We start from the raw sequence: 21315 nt of genomic DNA on the forward strand, positions 1-21315 counted from the left end.
CAAAAAACAAAAAAAACAATATACAATTGTTTCTTATCTTGCCTGTGACGTAGCCTATGCAGTGCCCAAATTATTATTTTGGACACACAAATGAAACCCGCCGCTCAATTAAATGAAATGTTCTCATTCATTTATGGAGAACGAAAGAAATAGATTCGTTCAAGTGTAGACATAATCACTAATTTATGGTGCTAATGTGGATTTCTGTCTAGATTAGTGATGTGTCATTCGCGAACGATCCGTTCATTGCGTGCGTCACATGACAAATGAACCAAAGACTCGGAAGGTAAATTAAATATTTATGTTCCCTGTAAATTATCTTTGGCTGCATTATAATGATTTCTTCATTCAAAATATGATTGAGATTGCGTAGGTGGATGTTTTCGGGGAATTTGGCTGTTAAAAGTATAACATTTAAAGCCACTTAAATGAACGAAATGACTCAAATAAAGATTCGTTCATTTTGATGAACGAGATCGAACGAGAGAGTCAGTAAAATGATCCGAACTTCCCATCACTAGTCTAGATATGCAATAAACGTTTGGCAAGAGAAAACCTCAAAAAGGTTAATTATAGATCAAATAAGACAGAAACACACCCGTTCACCGGTCATTTTCCTCAGCTGTAGGCAAAGGCAAGTTTCAAATCAGTGCTTCTCCTGGGAGACTAGCGCTAAATTAGCCTATAGTTTAGCGCCATCTACTGTTTTAGAGGAGGAAGTTGCTCAACTGCATTTGTGAGAAAATCTGCCTGGACGCATTTGTGAGAAAATCTGCCTGGACACATTTGTGAGAAAATCTGCCTGGACGCATTTGTGAGAAAATCTGCCTGCACGCATTTGTGAGAAAATCTGCCTGCACGCATTTGTGAGAAAATCTGCCTGGACGCATTTGTGAGAAAATCTGCCTGGACGTATTTGTGAGAAAATCTGCCTGCACGCATTTGTGACCTTTGTGCTTGCACATTGCTTTCTGTTTGTTTGCGAGTCTAGATTTCCTTTGCAAAGCGGATCGAGTTTGTTTGCGAGTCGAGTTTTCCTTTGCGAAGTGGATTGAGTTTGTTTGCGAGTCGAGTTTTCCTTTGCAAAGTAGATTGAGTTTGTTTGCAAAATGCTGGATTTGTTTGTTAAATTATGGCACATATTTCGCTCCATAGAGGTAGGCTAAACGCAATACTCACGTATCCTTGCTCGATGATGAATGAGAACACAATGAGCCCAACAACAGGTGGTTGGGATTTAAAAGGCTGATTTTCCCGCTTCAGGGCAGTGACGAGTATAGCCTACATAATAGTCCAGTGGTTGTCAAGACACCGTTGGCACAACCTTAAGCAATGGCCCTGAACGGTGGTTTAATGTCAACATTGTGACAACGCTGTAACAACCTTCACTACACAACGTAGTTATAGCAACCTTTTGGCCATGTTGTTAAAACGTTGTTAGAAGGTTGGCTACGTTGTGCCAACGTTCTGTGTTTGCTGGGTAGTAACAAGTGAATGACAAGTGACGAAGACGACTGACAGGAAATTTGTGGATATATTTGTATTTTTCGAGCGTTTTGATTAAAAAAATGGCATCTGGAGAGGGAAAAGCAGCTAAAAAGTTGTTCTCTTGCGTCGAAGCAATATTAGAAAAGCTTGAAAGAGAAAGTGACGCTGGATCGTGTAGCGATGATAGTTATGACTCTGAAGTGGAAGCCGCTTTTCTTGAGGGAGAAGACCCTGCGTTTGACGGGTAAGTTCATATAATTTTGCATTTACAATGCTGTTAAGTATTTTACTAGTTTTAGTTTTATTTTGAAATTGAAAAGTACAGCAATTGAGCCAGCTAACGTTAATTGTTACTTGACAGAATATTTGGAAACTTGATGTAGGTTTTTTTTTTTTTACTAAATCTATGTCTTGATACATAACGTTACATATGTATGTGTGTGTGTGCATATATATATATATATATATATATATAATCATTTACTTTGTGTTACAGCCAAGACGCATCTGAACTAAACATAGATGGGCCTGAGACCCCCACACCCACCCTTCCTTCACAACATCCACATGCTGTGCGACAGCAGAGGAGAGCACAGGGGACCAAGAGATCTGCCAGTGTTGTGTTTGGTGACCCATATTTTGACGAGTATGTATATAAATAATAATTTTAACTGTGTTTTCATGTGCTATAGTGGTTATAAGTTTTACTTAGCTTTTTCTAATAACTCGATGAATTTACGAAAGCCGCTTTTGAAACAATGTGTATTGTGAAAAGCACAATACATTTATATTGTATTGTTCGCTAAATTAAATTTGAAGTATAAAATTATTCTGTTTGAGTAAATAAGCATTTTGAAATTATTTTGAAATACATGTTATTATTACAGTGAAAACAACCAAATGTTTACAAAACTGCTTATTTCTTTGTGATACAGTGCAGATTCTGATGAGGAATATGAGGCACCAGAGAGGGCTCAGACTTCCAGGAGGAAGACCAGAGGAAAGTCTTACAGGGGACAAAATATCCAGACGAGGCACTAAAGTGGAATGATCTAAAAGTGGAGGATGTAGATCCTGTTCTGCCACCTTTCCAGCCGAAGAGAATTCCAGGACCACAGCTGGCTATGGACAGGTCGTATTCACCGCTGCAACTGTTCCAGCTCTTTTTTACGACCTCTGTTTTAGAGACCATTGTTAAAAATACAAATAGCTATGGTGCAATGAGATCTTCAGCAGGAAAGAAATTCCACTGGGTTCCTCTGACCGTTTCTGAGTTCCTTGCATACATATCTCTCGTTCTCTACATGGGTCTTGTGAAGGTGAAGACCTATGTTGATTACTGGGCTAGGAAACCTATCTACAGTTTTCCGTACCCACAGTCAGAGATGTCCAGATGCAGATTTCTGGCCATCTCATGGAATCTCCATCTGTGCAACCTAGAAGAGGATCTGCAAAATTCATGGAAAAGAGGAACCCCAGATTACGACAAGCTATTCAAAATCAAGCCACTTTACTCTGACATACTGACATCATGCATGACGTACTTTCAACCAGGTCGACGAGTGTCAGTGGATGAAAGGATGGTGGCTTCCAAAGCACGTGTAGGATTTAAACAGTACATGAAGGACAAGCCAACTAAGTGGGGCTTCAAACTCTTTGTCCTTGCCGACTCAACATGCGGGTAGAACTTCTTTGTGTACGAAGGTAAAGGTTCACTAGTCAAAGGCAAAGGCCTTAGCTATGATTCTGTCATGCATTTGCTGAATACTCCATTATTAAGCCAAGGCTATCAGGTATATGTAGATAATTTCTACACTAGCCCAACCCTTTTTATGGATTTGCTGAAAAAAAACCCACTGGCCTGTGGAACCATACGTCCGAACCATCAAGGTTTTCCCAAAACCAAAGAAAATGACCTCAGCAAAAAGGCAGAAAGAGGAGCGATCCGATGGCTCAGAGATGGTAAGCTGCTGTTTGTCAAATGGATGGACACAAGGGAGGTCGTAATGTGCTCCAGTATGCATATAGTGGTGAGAAGGTCACCAGGCGTTCAAGGAATCCCACAGGTGGGTGGTGTACACGGCAAATTCCAATTCATGACACAGTCAAAGACTACAACAAGAACATGGGAGGTGTGGATCTTTCTGATGCCCTTATTAGCTACTACAATGTCTTGCATAAGACGACTAAATGGTACAAAAATTTTTTTTACCATTTCCTGGACATTGCCGTGGTGAATAGTTTTATTTTCCACCAAGAGCTGGCAAAAGAACAGGGCAAGACCCCACTCACTCAAAAGGCTTTCAGAGAGGCACTTGTGTGTGAGTTGGCAAATGCTGCCACCTCTGGAAATGTGGAAGATGAGAAATGCTTTCCAGAATTTTTTGGAGCAGACGGAACAGCTGAGAGAAGAAGATGTGCCTTGTGCATCCTGGCTGGAAAACAGGTAAAAACGCCTATGTACTGCACAAAATGTCAGGTGCCTTTGTGCTCTGTGCCAGGACTAAACTGCTTCAGGAGGTGGCATATTGAGGGACACACACTTCGGAAATGAGCACTGCTATATTGAGAGCCTTTATAACACAAAACTGTCTGGTGCTAACACGGGTCTGATGGACATGGATGATGGAGGCATATTGATGTACAACAACTTGCAAAAAGTTTGCAAACAAACAAAAGTTTGTGTTATGTAATTTAGTTATTTTGAATGAGTTTCATAAATGTTTCATAGCTTTTTATAATGTTATTTTGTTAATGTTATTTCATGTTGCAGTATTTCACAATCTGCAGTTTTGCATATTTATTGTTACTTCTTATATGCTACTTTCATATTTCTATAGTTCCTCATTTTTATTTATGTTTCAATTTGTACAAGTGGTCTGTTTTAGACCATATAAAATCTACAGTTTTTTAAGTGATTAGTTTTTTATTCTGAAAGGAGAATAAATTTGATGTGCTTTTATTCACAAAACACAAACAATGTTACTTGGTCTCATTCCTTTATGCCATTTTGCGTTTCTCAGATCGATAATTAATTAAAGTGCTTTAGTATGTATTAAAAGTAGGATTTTTGGGGTAATATTAGTAAAAAAAAAAAAAAAATTGTATTTGAGTATTGGAAAAATCCAAAGGACACATATATGCACTAAAAATGACACTTTGCCTCCCTTCGGTTATATTTGAATAACTCTTGCTCAGAATGTGATAGAGAAAAAATCTTTTTTTTCTGGTGGATACTGGCACCTAGTGTAGTCAAACAATATAATCAGCAGGTCCCCAGAGCAAACAGAACCTGAATCACAGATTTTCAAAGACAGGATTCAAAAAAAAAAAAAAAAAAAAAAAAAGGCCTATTTTTTTACGTTTATCGTAATATTTTAAAAGCATACAATGCTATTTATGAAGTTTTGCAATCTGATTTAGTAAATTTGAAGGGTTTTCTGTACAATGACACTAGCTTTTTTAATTTCCTACACTGTATGTGTCTAGTGTGAATATTTAAACTTGGGTGTGTTAAATTCAGGTGGAATTCCAAAATATGCCTTAGAGTGGAAGAGGTTAAAGCCCAGACACACCGTGCCGATTTCAGCCGTCAGGTGTCAACGGCGGTAACTTTGGCGCCGATTACACGTAAAGCATGTTTTGTTAACTTGTGGTTAGGCCTACTGATGTTCAGTGATTTTAAAAGTAGCCTCATTTAGGCCTGCATGAAGTTGGAAATTATTTGCTGTTGCAAAGAATCGTTTATGAATGCACTTTTAAGAAAGTTGTGGAAATAAAATAATATTTACATTTTATCAGTTGTTATTGAAACTCATCATTGCCTGGAACACACAAAAGATGGCATTTACTGCAGAGGCGTGTGTGGGTTAGGGCAGGCGGATGGGATTTTGGGGAAGGGGGGGCTCGGATGTCCTTACATCCGAGGGGAGGCTCACATTCACCCAATTTGAAAACCCCTGGTGTAGGCAATCAGTACTGTGATTCACATGACCAATACAATCTTTTGAATCGGCTAAAGATTCTTAGCCTATTTGGCAACTTTTTTTTATCTCTGATTTCTTTACTATTGACTACATTTGGCTTTACAGTAATAGGACTATACGTTTAATATCCAATTGTTTTTGTTTCAGTACACTAAGGGCCAGATTTACTAACAGCTTGCTCCAGCAAAAAACGTCTTTTGGCTTTAAAAATCTACGGTCAGGATTGACTAAAGACACGCAGTGAAAAATAGGCGCTGAAAAGGTGTGGACACAGTTATTTTAGCAGATGACCTTGTTGCATTTGCATTTGTAGGAGTTTCCCTTTCAGACACAACATTTTGGGAGGAGAGTATTTAAATGAATCACGCAAGGTGATTTACTAAGGTTTGTGCTGGTCAATTTACTGGTATTTGTGCCATTATTTACGACCCAAAAAAGCAAGTCTTAAACCAGACGTTAATTTGCGCTGCTATTGGTAAATTGCGTTGGTCATTATGGAAATTATCCGGTTGCGTAGACCTGTGTTCTTTCATTTGCTCATCGTCAGTAGATCACGCGCAGAAATTTTCACTCCCATCGGCGCTTTTTTGGGAATTGCGCTCTCACTCTAATTTTCCGTTTAATAAGTCTGGCCCTAAATTATGTTTTATTAACAAAGTTCGGGAGGAACACATCCAAATTGCTTATCCAATAAGTAGAAGAGGAGGCCTATATACACAGCTGACTCACCTATGCTCCTCAACATTTTTTTGCATCCCTCCAACACCTCGTGTCCTCACACTCGCCTGGATAATATCCTAACCAGAGATACGGGGGGAGTACTCTTGGGTTCAGGCTTTATTTTCGAGCTTGGAGCCCACCCCTTGGACAGCAATCCAAATACGCACTATTTTTACTCTATCTAATTATTTTTAAGTGTGACTTTTTTAATGGGAAAATAAACCAAGATGACCCTGCAGAGCATATACTGAAGACTGTCACCAGAGGGAGCTCTCCAGATGGCAGTTGCAATTGTAATTGAAAAATAACTAACCCTAAAGGCCATTGCACACTGAGCCGAAATTTTCGTATGCGTTTTTTCGTGTTCGTCAGCCTTAAAATTCGTCACGCACAGAAACCTTGCACACTGAGTCCGATGCGTATTTATTAAACCTTTGCGGAAAAAACCGCAAAAAATACAAAATGGATTCGTCAAGCAGTGAGGATGAATTTGTTGCCCTCTTTCTTCTTAAAAAGAGAAAAAGAAAGAGGAAATATTGGGTCCACCCAATCCTGAGATTGCGCCGAGAGGAAGGAGAGTTTCACCTCCTTATCAAGGAGTTGCGAAATTATCCCGAGCGATTCAAAATATACCTCAGAATGTCAGTGGAACAGTTTGATGCTTTGCTAGCGATACTGGATAAAAACATATTAAAAAGAAGACCACCAATTTCCGTGAACCAATCGATCCTGAACAGAGACTGGCATGTCTATGGACGGACGGACACACACACACACACACACGCGGCCGGCAGAAGCGCTGGGCAGACAGAACAGCTGTATACAGGTTATATTTTATTCAGTGTCTTTGTAATCCGCATTTTGTTTTTCATACAGTACTTGTGCTGCGAGACGAAGTGTATCAACTTGTCAGACGTCATTCTGGATTTTGTCGTTCGCTTGTACGGTGGCTCTGAATTTTCAAAAAACCTCACAAAACACTGGCTGTGGATGCGAAAAACGCAGAAAATCGAACCCAATCCGATTTTTTTTTTTACGGACGAAAGTTTCGTAGACAGTGTGCAAGCATGATTGACATAACGTGAGGTCGAATTTTTTTTTTTACGTGCGAAAATTTCGGATGCGAATTTCGGACTCAGTGTGCAATGGCCTTAACTCTGAGCATAAAACAAGCTACAAAAAATCCAGCTGCATAATTTATTAATGCCGCAATGCATGCTGGGAGATAAGGTTGAGTTCTCTTACGAGAGATACTCTCGTATTGCGTAAGTAGCTTACGCTGCGGGAAAGTCTCCTTTCTCGAGATACTGAAGCCAAAAAAATTATCCTTAATTTTTAAAAATCTTGTCAACGCAGTGCGGCAGCCTGCAGACCTAGGGCAGGCGACTCGCGTGCCCATTGGCTGCTCTGCGGCAACTGCAGCAGCCTATCGCTGAGCCCTAGGCGTGACGTCACGTCCAATGAGCGCGCTTGGCGCGCTTAATGCGTCACAGCCCGTCATTAGGGGTGTGGCTTAGCGTATATAAGCAGGGCTCAGAGACTGCTTCACTGATTTCTGTCTCTTCAGCGAAGCTCTTCGCATCGCTGATCTCTGAGGAAGCCGCCGTCGAAGCAAGCGACCAGCATGCCGAGGATCTCAGCCTGAGGACGCCGGCCGCTTTCGCCGCCTTCAGCCTCCTGTGCGCAGTTCTACACAGCGCTCTTCCCGGCCTCCCAGCACTTCGCAGCGACGCCAGGGCGGCCGACCAGCCGTCACAGACCGCCGCCCCCCCGGGGCCCGCAGCCCAAGATCGCGTTGAAGTCTGAGCCCGCGAAGTCCTCCTAGCATCTACAAGGAGGAAGAGATGGTTGAGTCCCGCTACGGCCGGACCGCCATCAAAGCGCCCAGCTCTGTCAGTCTCCTCTATTCAGGCTACTGCAGCAGCTTACACCGCAGCCAACGAGCCAGTAATACCACTCGCTCGCCTGCACACAAACGCCGTTTTCACGGCGACCCAGATAAATCTCAAAAAGAGTATAAGTGCTTTAAGTGTAGAAAATGTGCCCACGCCCATGTGCTCACTGCTTCACACAAGCACGGTTCCCATGGTAACGCGCTCAGAGCGCTCTCTCATAAAGCGGACACACGCCGCTCGAGTATTAAGTGTAGTAAATGTGCCCACAACTCTGTGCTCACACCTACCCGCTGCTCGCTCTGCCACTCAGTTACCTCAAGTTGCTACGGCTCAGGCTGAAGGGATATTAAGTGTAGAAACCCACTTTCAGACACCATAATCCCCACGCTGCTCTCACGCCAGGGGTGTTTGACAGCAGATCGCGCTCCATCTTCCGGGATCGAGCCACTAAACGCTGTACAGCTGGCCAACTCTGTTTATCAGCCCCCGTGTCCGAGCACCGGCGGCACGCGCGCCGCCCCATCCTCTCTGATACAGGTTCCCCATCCCGCGCAGTGCGGCGATCTGAACCCAGAGACCATTCGACCCCTAGCTATGCGTGCAAAAGCATGGGAAGCTATTCAGGGCGCGTCAGAATGGGTGCTGAACACTATAAGACACGGCTATTAGCTTCAATTCGCTCGTCGCCCCCCGAGCTTTTCTAGCGCAGACGGAGACGAAAGTGAGTTTGGAAACAGCGCACCTGCTTCAAGCAGAAATAGCGAAGCTGCTGCGCAAAGGGGCCATAGAACAGGTTCATCCTTCCCTGAGCGAGTCAGGCTTTTACAGCCGTTACTTCCTCGTTCCCAAGAAGGACGGAGCATTAAGACCTATTTTAGATCTGAGACATCTGAACAAGGCTCTCATGAGACGGCCGTTCAAGATGATTACAACCAGACAGATCCTTGCGCAGATCCGCCCAGGAGACTGGTTTATCTCTCTCGATCTGAAAGACGCGTATTTCCAGATCCAGATAACTCCCCGTCACAGGCCATTCTTGAGATTCGCCTTCGACGGTCGAGCTTATCAATACACAGTCCTGCCGTTCGGCCTGTCTTTAGCACCCCGTACATTTACGAAATGCATGGACATGGCTCTCGCTCCCCTGAGAAGTCAGGGAATGCGAATCCTGAACTATCTGGACGACTGGCTTGTTCTAGCGCAGTCAGAGACAGAACTTGTGTCTCACAGAACAGCGCTTCTCAGCCATCTGGAAGGTCTGGGTCTATCGGTCAATTGGACCAAGAGCTCGCTCTCGCCCCGTCAGTCAATTTCCTTTCTTGGAATAGAACTGGACTCGGTGGCTATGACGGCCAGATTGTCAGAGCAGCGCGCGCGCCGCATCCGTCTCCTCGCCGCATCCTTCAAAAAAGGCAGCCGGGTTCCGCTGAAAGCATTCCAGCGCATCCTGGGGCATATGGCCTCAGCTGCAGCAGTGCTTCAGCTGGGCTTACTGCGCCCGCTTCAACGCTGGCTGAGAACGCGCGTACCCCATCGAGCCTGGGCGGCCGGCGGCTCGCTAATCAGAGTGACTCAGGGCTGCGTCTCAGCCCTGCAGCCCTGGCTAGCAGCCGAATGGTATCACACTGGAGTGATTATGGGGGTGATCTCACACCGGAAAGTTGTCTCGACAGACGCGTCCAACCTAGGTTGGGGAGCGCTCTTCGAAGGCAGACCGGTCTGTGGCCGCTGGTCAGACCAGGAGAATCTCCTACACATAAACTGTCTAGAGATGCTCGCGGTCGAGAAAGCGCTCAAACACTTCCTCCCATTCCTCCATGGTCACCATGTTCTAGTCCGCACGGACAATACATCAGTAGTGGAATGTGAATCGCCAGGGCGGTGTCAGATCAAAGACGCTCTGCGCCCTGGCGGAACGCCTCCTCGTATGGGCTCAGCACTCTCTGCGCTCTCTGAGAGCATCGCATGTGCCTGGCCATCTGAACGAGGGCCCCGACAGACTGTCCAGGGACAACGTTCCCCCTGGGGAGTGGTCTCTACACCCCCAAACAGTCCAGTTTTTGTGGCGTCGCTTCGGCAGAGCGAAGGTCGACCTCTTTGCGTCAAAAGACAACGCTCACTGCCCAGAATTCTTCTCAAAGAGCGAGGACGCGCTGGCCCAAACATGGCCTAGCGGCCCGCTATATGCTTTTCCCCCGGTCTCTCTGCTGCCTCAGGTCATCAAGAGAGTCAGGGAAGCGCGCCACACAGTGCTCCTCATAGCCCCGTTCTGGGAGAACCAAGCTTGGTTCCCGGAACTCATACAATTGGCAGATTCAGCCCCTTGGCCGATTCCGGTGCGGAGAGACCTTCTCTCTCAAGCCCGCGGCTCGATCTGGCATCCCCACCCAGAGCGCTGGTCTCTGCATGCGTGGAGCCTCAACAATTACATGCTGATCTACCAGAAGGGGTGATGAACACGATCATACAATCTAGAGCTCCCTCCACGAGGCGGCTCTACACGTCTAAATGGTCGGTGTTTAACAAATGGTGCACTACCAAAGGGCTCGATCCACAGACATGTGGGGTTTCGCAAGTATTGTGCTTCCTTCAAGAGCTGCTGGACGTGGGCAGGTCCCCCTCCACGCTCAAAGTTTATGTCGCGGCCATTTCAGCGCTCTCTGTCTCAGAGCCGGGCCGCGCATTAGGAAGGAACGAGTTCGTCATCCGCTTCCTTAGAGGAGCAAGGAGGATGAACCCCCCGCGACCCCCCTCGGTTCCTATGTGGGATCTTTCACTGGTCTTAGAAGCCCTGAAAGCACATCCCTTTGAACCTGTGGAAACTGTGGATATGAAATACCTCACGCTCAAAACCGTTTTTCTGATAGCACTGTCTTCAGTCAAACGTGTGGGAGACCTTCACGCGTTATCCATTAACGCCGCGTGCCTCGAGTTCGGACCCAATGACTCTAAAGTTATTCTCAGACCGAGGCCGTTCCCAAAATATTGGGCACTCCCTTCAGAGCGCAGGTCATTTCTCTCTCAGCCCTGCCGATTTCTGGCAGCGAGGCAGATAGTAATCTCCTCTGCCCGGTTAGGGCGTTGAGAAACTATATTTCTCGCTCCGCCGCCTCCAGGCGCTCAGAGCAGCTCTTTGTTTCGTTTGGTGGGCGCACCAAGGGTCTCGCCGCCTCGAAACACACCCTGTCCAGATGGATAGTGGACGCTATCGCGGTTGCTTATGCGTCTAAAAACCTGCAGTGCCCACTGGGCATTCGAGCGCACTCCACCAGAGGCATGGCCTCATCGTGGGCGTGGTCCAGCGGGATTCCCATTCATGACATTTGTGCAGCGGCAGGCTGGGCCTCCCCCTCCACAGGCCCTAGGTCTGCAGGCTGCCGCACTGCGTTGACAAGATTTTTAAAAATTAAGGATAATTTTTTGGCTTCAGTATCTCGAGAAAGGAGACTTTCCCGCAGCGTAAGCTACTTACGCAATACTCGTTCCCTCTCTATAGAGAACACAGGTTACGTTTAGTAACCGAGTTCGTTTTGATTGGTGGTACCCAGCATGCACTGCAGCATGAAGCATTTCATTGATTGTCACCATTGTTGAGAGTCATACACTGATTCTTGATGTCTAAGTAATAATGTAGAGAGAAAAGTTTAATGCACTAAATGTTTTTACACTCTAACTCTGCGGCCTCCCGCGGACCCACCGGTGGGTCCAATATTGCATCATCATAATCATTTTTAAAAATCTATAAGTTGTGCATCACAAACATAAATATATATGGTATTGTTTGAAAGCTTAGAACCTCAGCTTTCAGGAAAACTCCATCACTTTTGCATTTATGTTACATAGAAGAAGATAATACGGTCTAAATTCGACCCCCCCGCAACGACCCCCACTTGAAAAAATGGTATGAGCGATATTAAATTTAATATTTATATCACATAAACTCACCAAAAATAGACAAGTCATATATCAAATGAAAGCTCTCACTCTCAAGAATATCACTGTGCAGTTTATTTCACCGATCCAACACTTTACAGTAACATTATTATCAAAAGATTTACGAAAACTGAATCGATTCTTTTGAACAAGCAAACACATGAGTCATATTCCTGCTCGGATCACTTACTCTGTGTGAAGCTTTTAGCCACAAACTCTATATCAGCTCGTTCCTTAGGTTGTTTGCTTCAAAATGAGAGTATTTTCACATGTCTGTGAGCATGCATGGCCAAATGACATTGTAATATGTCAGCGATGTCCAGATGAAAACATGCGTTGCAGACAAAAATCCTTATTATCCTTAGTTTTTTTTTTTTTGTTAGCTGCAATTTCCGATGACGTCATCACGTATTGCGTCATACGTCTGAAAAGCTGAGCTTCTAACCTATCCAGAGACACGTAGATCATGCTTCTAGGCCATTCACAGCCCGAGATATCAGGCTTGTTCGACTTCATGCAGCTCTGCGCAGACCGATCGGCGGTTGACTTGAAGCAGTGCATGCCGGTTAGAAATTTTGTCCGACTTGATCCAGCGCCGACGCCACGTGACTGTGACGTATGCCATCAAAGTACCGCAAGAGCGATTCGAGAGTAGCTGGAGAACTCAGCCAGCGCAGCTTCTCAAGAGCGGCTGCACTGGGCTGCAGGAGCTCTGATGACGACACAGCTGTTCCACGATTGGCCAGATCCATTGCATGACAACGATCACATGTGTTGCGTGTTTATTCAAAAACCTTTAGTTCCTCTAAAGCGCACAAATCAGTTTTTTATAACAGTAAACACTCTTGTCATGTAGTTGCAATGTTATATTGTGTCATGTTTATCAAAATAAAACTGATTAAAAAACGTAGACTCCACTTCATTGATAGTAGGCTAGCTTATGTTGAACTTTATTCTTGTTCAAACAGACGCTGTGTGAAGCAGTAGGCTACATAAAGTATTGAATGAAAATGTCTCTGAAACATCTGTGTATTATTTGGCAAATATTGCATTTATTTCACTTCAGCTGTGGTAAAGTATGCAAACACCACGTGAGCGGTCACTACGGGAACCAGAAAGTGTCCGACTTCACGTCTCCATTTGCAGCTCCTCCCCGCCTGCACGCGGCTACTCTCGCCGATCGGTTACATCCAGCCGATGTCGAACACACCTATCCTTTTGGAAAGTTGAGGAGGCGGGTCTTATTTATGATTTTTTCGCGGCTGGCAGAGGATCATCGCAGATGAGTTGGCGTTGAGTTTGGGTTAGTTGGAGAGTTTGGACAGTGATTTTTCGAGTAATTGCGAGGTTTTTACAACTGGTTGGAGTGTTTTGTCTTTGGACAATGGCTTCAAGAAAGTTTTTTGTCTTGGAGGAGCAGAGTGACACTGAAACTTGCAGTGATGCCAGTTTCGATTCTGTTAGACAAGCTGCCTATAATGCTGGCGAAGATCCTGAATTTGAGTAAGTACACATTTCGAGCTTATAAACGTTGTATCTGTGTATTTCATGGACAAATGCATGCAACAATACAAATTATGCATGCAACAATACAAATTATGCATGCAACAGAAATCAAGAAATATCACTACCCATGCACGCGCTAATTCAAATTAGTATGGTTGGTATTGCTAGCATGTGCGTATTTTTTTGTGCGTCGCGTAATTGTTTTTGCATGTCTGTTGCATGCATATTTGAGATGATTTTTGCAGTAATAAGCGTGCACAGGCATGCATATATTCATGCCATAGTTCAAATAAGCCTGGTAGCTTTTGCTAAGCTTTGTGTGCTGTTTGTCGCCCAAATGTGCTAAAATAATGTTACATGCATATTTGTAGTTTTGCACGCGTTGATCATTAGTTGCTTTGATTGCATGCATGTGGGAAAGAGTTGTTCATCAGTTGCAGTGATGCATGCTTGTGTGTCATGCATCCATGATACAACTGATGAACAAATGCCTGCTAAAATACAAATCTGCATGTAACATTATTTTAGCACATCTGGGCACCTGTAAAAGCACATGCATCACTTGCATTGATGCATCATGTGTGCACATATTTGTTCATCAGTTGCATTGGTGTGTGTGTCAAAAAGCAGGCTTATTTGAACTATGTTATGCATATGTGCATATATATATAACTTATATATATATTGTAACAACAATGGCATCTGCTTTTCGCATTAAGTGGATCATGTGATGGCAAAACACATCGTCTTTGTCCTTGCTGGTTAATAATTGCCCCACGAGGACCAATTTACCAGCACCCATGTGACTCGTATCCCCCAACTTTACAGCCTCATGACATTCCGCACACACACACAAACACCCTTTTGTGTATAACTGAGAATAAGAGAAATATCTGTTATTTTATTTTATAATGTGTGTACCTTCCTATATGCACGTGTGATAGAGGTTTGGTTTGCTAGAGTATAGTTTTGAATTCTAAATGTTCATTGAAGGGAATTCCTCAGTCGTGTCTTGTTGTAACCCTACCTCAGACCATAAAACTTTACGACCCAGGAAAAGGCAAACATTCCAAGCAAGTCACATCCCAAACGCACCACACACACACAGATTTTTCATTGACTTTCCCACATAAGACATTACCCAAAATGTTGATATATTTCTGAGGTGCCTTTTGTTATGACCATGTCATATTGGGGTGTCTATGATTTTGTCATGTGGTAATCACAACTTTAAATGTGTGTAATTCTGCATATCTCCTGTAACGTTGCATTTCTACAACCTTCATGTGATGCGTTTGATATCTCTGAAATTCTCTCAATCTAACAGAGTCGAATTCCAATAGCAGAATGCAGTAATATATATTGTTTACACACTTCATATTTCTGGAACCGAAAGGTTTAAGTCAATCGACACTGTAACCCGAGCCAGGAGACTGTTTCAGACAAACAAAGGGATCTTCCCGCTAGGAAAAATCTCGACATCTGATTCGTCTCCCACGAAGAAGGGGACGGTACTTGGGACACTGATAAAAGTCCCAACCTTCAGTTTCCTCACTCTCTTCTCTGATCGATCGCTTTTCTCTCACCTCGCTCTCGCTCTGACCTCCACGCGCAGCTCTCCCCCTCCCAGCGGAACCAGCGGGACAGGCCTTGCTTTGGCCTCGGGGACGCATGCCCTCGCGTCATGTAGAAGCTGCCGGTCTTTGCAACTAAGCTCATACGTGCCTTTCCCCTCCAAAAGGGAAATGACTGAACTTTCTCGGTAACGTTAAATTCAAGTGAGCCTTTACATCGTTTTGCGAAACGACCCAGAAGACGAAGCTAGACGCAAACCAGCCGGCCCCTTTTCAGCATCACACTGAAAGAGTACCACATCTCGCAAGTATCTCTCTCTCTAACAGCTGATTCCTGGTGTTTAGCTTGTAGGTCTGTGAATTAAGTTACCCTCTATCTCTTGTCTCTTCATTTCTTTCTTTCTTTCTTTCTTTCTTTCTTTCTTTCTTTCTTTCTTTCATGTCATTCATTCCGATCACGTCATGTTTGTTTAAATGTTTGTTTGTTTTATTGTTTGCATTTTACGTACGTTTATATTTGTAGCTTATAATCTCTAGCGTGTGCCATTTTATTAATAAACCCATTTATACTTTTAACTGTCTCTGTGTTTGAAAACCCACTTTTTATAAAGTCAATGAAACAAAAGATCTATAAAGCTACAGGCTCTATATTATAAAACTACTTTAAGTAGTTTTAATTTATAAACCCAAAGAGGTTTTGTCTTCGTGGCCAGAAGATAAACTTTCTTGGAGTTTTGTAAACAGGAATACTTCTTCTTAACTGTGATAGTCTTACATTTATTCGCGGGACGAATAACTGATGACGAAACCAGTTACAGAACGAGGCATTTCCTATAATTGATAAAGTAAATGCATATGCGATTTATGAATTATGACCATGAGTTATGATTATTAATATTTCTAAAATTCCCTATATCCTTGAGCTAATTCGCATTAACCCAGAGGCATTTACAATACAATATATATATATATATATTTTTTTTTATCTATACATGAAATGCATTCTACATGTCTCTGTTACATTCATATTTGAATCAGTGCATGCATGAGTGGTGCTCAATCATTTTTGCACATGTATTTGTCTTGTGTGGATTTACAAATATATTATATTCTTGTACCTGTTATATGCATATGTGAATTATTTTTGTGCATGTAATATTAGCATGCATTTCTGAATCGCAATGTGGATTTATAAATTACATTTATGCATTTGGCAGACGCTTTTATCCAAAGCGACTTATATTCTCACAAATTTGTTTTGCTTTGCAGTCTGGACAGTGGTGATGAATGGCAGCCAGATCTGCCATGTACCAGCAGCAAGGAGGTTGTTTGCCCACCTCACACCTCCAAGACCCCGACACCCTCTGTTGGTGATTCTGTCAGGCCACAGAGAGCTGGAACTCCCAGCAAGAAAAACAGAGGGAGGTCTCATTCTGTACGGGGGACAAAAAGGTCAGCAAGTGTGATGTCAGAGGATGGTGGCACAGAAAGGTGGAATGACTGCAGTGTGGAGGATGAAGTTCCAGCCCTACCAAATTTCCTTCCAAAAAGAAACCCAGGAGCGCAGCTTGTAATGGACAGGATCTATTCCCCTCTGCAGCTCTTTCAACTCTTCTTTACAGGCTCTGTGGTGGACACCATTGTGAAAAACACCAACACCTTTGCACAAATGAGGGCGGAGGCTGGAAAACGTTTCCTTTGGTTGCCTTTGAATGCACACGAACTGTATCAGTACATCGCACTTGTCATCTACATGGGGCTCCTCGGTGCAAAAAACATTGTCGATTATTGGTCTGGTAAAGAAATGTATCGCCTACCATTCCCAAAATCGGTCATGTCAAGGTCCAGATTTCAGGCCATTTCTTGGAACCTGCATCTTAGCAATCCTGAGGATGATCGAGACAACTCGAGAAAAGTGGGAACTGAATCCTACGACAGACTTCACAAGATCAAGCACCTGTACAATGACATCGTCTTGGCATGCAAAACCTATTTCCATCCAGACAGACAGCTAGCAGTGGATGAGAGGATGGTGGCTTCAAGGGCGCGAATCGGCATCAAGCAGTACATGAAAGACAAGCCGACCAAGTGGGGCTACAAACTCTTCGTGCTGGCTGATTCTGCCTGTGGTTACACATGGAACTTCTTCGTTTATGAAGGCAAATCTTCACTGCCCACTGGAAAAGGGCTCAGTTATGATTCTGTTATGCAGCTTCTGGATCTGTCACTTCTCGGCAAAGGCTACCAGCTTTTTATGGACAATTTCTATACAAGCCCATGCCTTTTTATGGACTTGCTTGCCAAGAAGACTCTGGCGTGTGGCACTATACGGACCAACCGGCGGGGCTTCCCCAAAACCAAGGCGAATGACATCAGCCGCAGAGCCCAAAGGGGAACCATTCGATGGCTTAGAGACGGGAAGCTTCTCTTTGTAAAGTGGATGGACACAAGAGAGGTGACTATGTGTTCAACAATGCACAAGGCATATGGTGGTGATGAGGTCCTCAGGCGTGTCAAGAGTCCCGAAGGTGTATGGGAAAGGCACAGAGTCCCGATTCCAGCAGCAGTGAAAGACTACAATAGACACATGGGAGGTGTGGATCTGTCAGATGCCCTCATCGGGTACTATAATGTCCTGCACAAAACGAAAAAATGGTACAAGACTTTTTTTTTTCATTTTGTTGACATTGCAGTAGTAAACTGTTTCATTCTGCACCAGCACCACTGCAAGTCCCAGAACAAAAGTCCTCTCAGCCAGAAGGAATTTAGGGAGAGGCTTGTGTCTGAGCTGGCTACACAATCCAGCACCTCAGATGCCCCGGAGCCGTCCACAGCGCATGCCCCGGAGCCGTCCACATCAGCAGGTGAGCAATGTTGTCCGGAGTACTTTGGGTCAGATGCCGCAAGTGGGAGGAGAATTTGTGCTTTGTGCAAACTTTCAGGCCTCAAAGTAAAGACTCCATTGTACGGTACAAAGTGCAATGTACCCTTGTGCTTGGTGCCATCTAGAAACTGTTTTAGAAAATGGCACACTGATGGACACTCGTCTGGATAATGTGCAGTTCCGTCAACAATTGCAAAACTACAAGTTGTGCTTTTTTCTTTTCTTCTATAGTAACTTGTTGACTTTTTATAGTTACTATGTGCTGTATATAGTTATTTTATATCTTAGATTTGTATATTGTGTTTTTGCACTGTTTTTTGCACATTTTCCTCTAAAACATTTAATTTATTTTCTTGGAGTTTATTATCTTTGTGTATAATAAAATACAAGAACTGCTACTTTCTATTATCATTTTGTTAATATATTACATGACATGGGTTAAGTTAGGTGATAAAGTGTTTATTCTCTTGTCAAATGTAACATGGTAAAAATAGTATTTTACAGGTAATAAGCCTGTTTTTGCACTTTGAATAATTTGGGTTTATGGAGTAAACGTGGAGACTTCAGAGAAGACATTGCCTTTCTTCAATTAAATCTCAATAACTTTTGTTAAGAAGGTGATAGAAAGATAATTCTTTTTTTCTCTATTCACTGCCACATAGAGGATTCAAAAGAAACCTTCCGCAGGGAAATACACCAAACAGGTCCTAAATTACAGACTCTCAAATAAAAACTTAAAAAAAAAAAAAATCACTATCTGACTTTTTATCCTTGTTTATCATAAAATTGTGAATAAATACAATAAAATATATGACATTATCCACCACTGGGTTAAAATGTAGAGTGTTTTCTGTAAAATGAGACATTTTTATCCATTTACTCCAATGTATGTGAGAAGGGCACCCTTTTAAATTCAGGTATGCCCAATTCTTCTAACAATCAAAAATGGAGACTGTAAAAGTAGACTTGGAGACGCTAGTGACTCCTTTCAGTTAAATCTCAATAACTTTTTTTTAAGAAGGTGATAGAAAGATAATTCTTTTTTTCTCTATTCACTGCCACATAGAGGATTCAAAAGAAACCTTCCACAGGGAAATACACCAAACAGGTCCTAAATTACAGACTCTCAAATAAAAACTTTTTTTTATTATTAATCAATATCTGACTTTTTATCCTTGTTTATCATAGAATTGTAAATAAATACATTAAAATATATGAAATATTCCACCTCTGGGTTAAAATTGAGTGTTTTCTGTAAAATGAGACCATTTTTATCCATTTACTCCAATGTATGTGAGAAGGGCGCCCTTTTAAATTCAGGTATGCCCAATTCTTCTAACAATCAAAAATGGAGACTGTAAAAGTAGACTTGGAGACGCTAGTGACTCCTTTCAGTTAAATCTCAATAACTTTTGTTAAGAAGGTGATAGAAAGATAATTCTTTTTTTTCTCTATTCACTGCCACATAGAGGATTCAAAAGAAACCTTCCGCAGGGAAATACACCAAACAGGTCCTAAATTACAGACTCTCAAATAAAAACTTTAAAAAAAAAATAATCACTATCTGACTTTTTATCCTTGTTTATCATAAAATTGTGAATAAATACAATAAAATATATGACATTATCCACCACTGGGTTAAAATGTAGAGTGTTTTCTGTAAAATGAGACATTTTTATCCATTTACTCCAATGTATGTGAGAAGGGCACCCTTTTAAATTCAGGTATGCCCAATTCTTCTAACAATCAAAAATGGAGACTGTAAAAGTAGACTTGGAGACGCTAGTGACTCCTTTCAGTTAAATCTCAATAACTTTTTTTTAAGAAGGTGATAGAAAGATAATTCTTTTTTTCTCTATTCACTGCCACATAGAGGATTCAAAAGAAACCTTCCACAGGGAAATACACCAAACAGGTCCTAAATTACAGACTCTCAAATAAAAACTTTTTTTTATTATTAATCAATATCTGACTTTTTATCCTTGTTTATCATAGAATTGTAAATAAATACATTAAAATATATGAAATATTCCACCTCTGGGTTAAAATTGAGTGTTTTCTGTAAAATGAGACCATTTTTATCCATTTACTCCAATGTATGTGAGAAGGGCGCCCTTTTAAATTCAGGTATGCCCAATTCTTCTAACAATCAAAAATGGAGACTGTAAAAGTAGACTTGGAGACGCTAGTGACTCCTTTCAGTTAAATCTCAATAACTTTTGTTAAGAAGGTGATAGAAAGATAATTCTTTTTTTTCTCTATTCACTGCCACATAGAGGATTCAAAAGAAACCTTCCACAGGGAAATACACCAAACAGGTCCTAAATTACAGACTCTCAAATAAAAACTTTATTTAAAAATCAAACAAAATCTGACTTTTTATCCTTATTTATCATACAATTGTGAATAAATTCAATAAAATATATGCAATATTCCACCACTGTGTTAAAATGTAGAGTGTTTTCTGTAAAATGAGACCATTTTTATCCATTTACTCCAATGTATGTGAGAAGGGCGCCCTTTTAAATTCAGGTATGCCCAATTCTTCTAACAATCAAAAATGGAGACTGTAAAAGTAGATTTGGAGACGCTAGTGACTCCTTTCAGTTAAATCTCAATAACTTTTTTTTAGAAGGAGATAACAAAAAAAAAATTGTTTACCCCTGTTTACTGCCACCTAGTGGAATCAAAAGAAACTTTCTTAAGGGACATAGAACATTTTTATATATATATATATATATATATATATATATATATATATATATAATATTAATTAAAAACTGTATCAAAAAATGACTTTTTATATGTGTTTATCATAAAATTGTGAATATATACAATATAATATATGCAATATTCCACCACTGTGTTAAAATTCAGAGTGTTTTCTGTAAAATGAGACCATTTTTATCTATTTACTCCAATGTATGTGGGTAGGACGCCCTTTTAAATTCAGGTATGCCTAATTCTCAAAAAAATCCAAAATATGTTGCAGAGCTTAAAATCCTCTATATTATTTGGTAAACAACATTGCTCTCATGCTGTAAAATTAAATGGCTTTGATTATAAAACATTAAAAATACACAGTCCTTTATAATCAAAACATTAGACACTGAATATGATCAGGGATTCATCAATATCACCTGATTTCAATTTCTCTAAACTATTTTGCCACAACAATTGTGCTTTAAAAACACACAATTATAGCAGCCAGAGAAAATTTTATACTAAGAAGTAGGGGTGTAACGATTCATCAACTACATCGATGTATCGATTCATATTCTTAATGATCCAACTACATCGATCTGTGCTCGGCAAGTTATATCGATCTA

The 21315-nt window shown here is 41.9% G+C and overlaps 1 protein-coding gene across 1 annotated transcript; it reads left to right on the forward strand.

Moving 5' to 3' along the window:
• Window positions 1-13306: 13306 nt before the first annotated feature.
• LOC311290075 (piggyBac transposable element-derived protein 4-like) lies at window positions 13307-18382 on the forward strand. Its single transcript, XM_084408370.1, has 2 exons — window positions 13307-13525; window positions 16372-18382. The coding sequence occupies exons 1-2, from the start codon at window positions 13407-13409 to the stop codon at window positions 18155-18157; spliced, it is 1905 nt and encodes a 634-aa protein (XP_084264496.1). The 5' UTR covers window positions 13307-13406; the 3' UTR covers window positions 18158-18382.
• Window positions 18383-21315: the final 2933 nt, after the last annotated feature.

Source organism: Rutilus rutilus (genome assembly GCF_951802725.1).
Source record: "Rutilus rutilus genome assembly, chromosome: 4".
NCBI classification, from domain to species: Eukaryota; Metazoa; Chordata; class Actinopteri; order Cypriniformes; family Leuciscidae; genus Rutilus; species Rutilus rutilus.

Excerpts from the sequence above, each read along its gene's own strand:
- LOC311290075 (XM_084408370.1), top strand. The coding sequence starts at position 13,407 with ATGGCTTCAAGAAAGTTTTTTGTCTTGGAGGAGCAGAGTGACACTGAA. Across the intron at positions 13,526-16,371 it reads GGCGAAGATCCTGAATTTGA|TCTGGACAGTGGTGATGAAT; the intron begins GTAAGTACACAT and ends TTTGCTTTGCAG.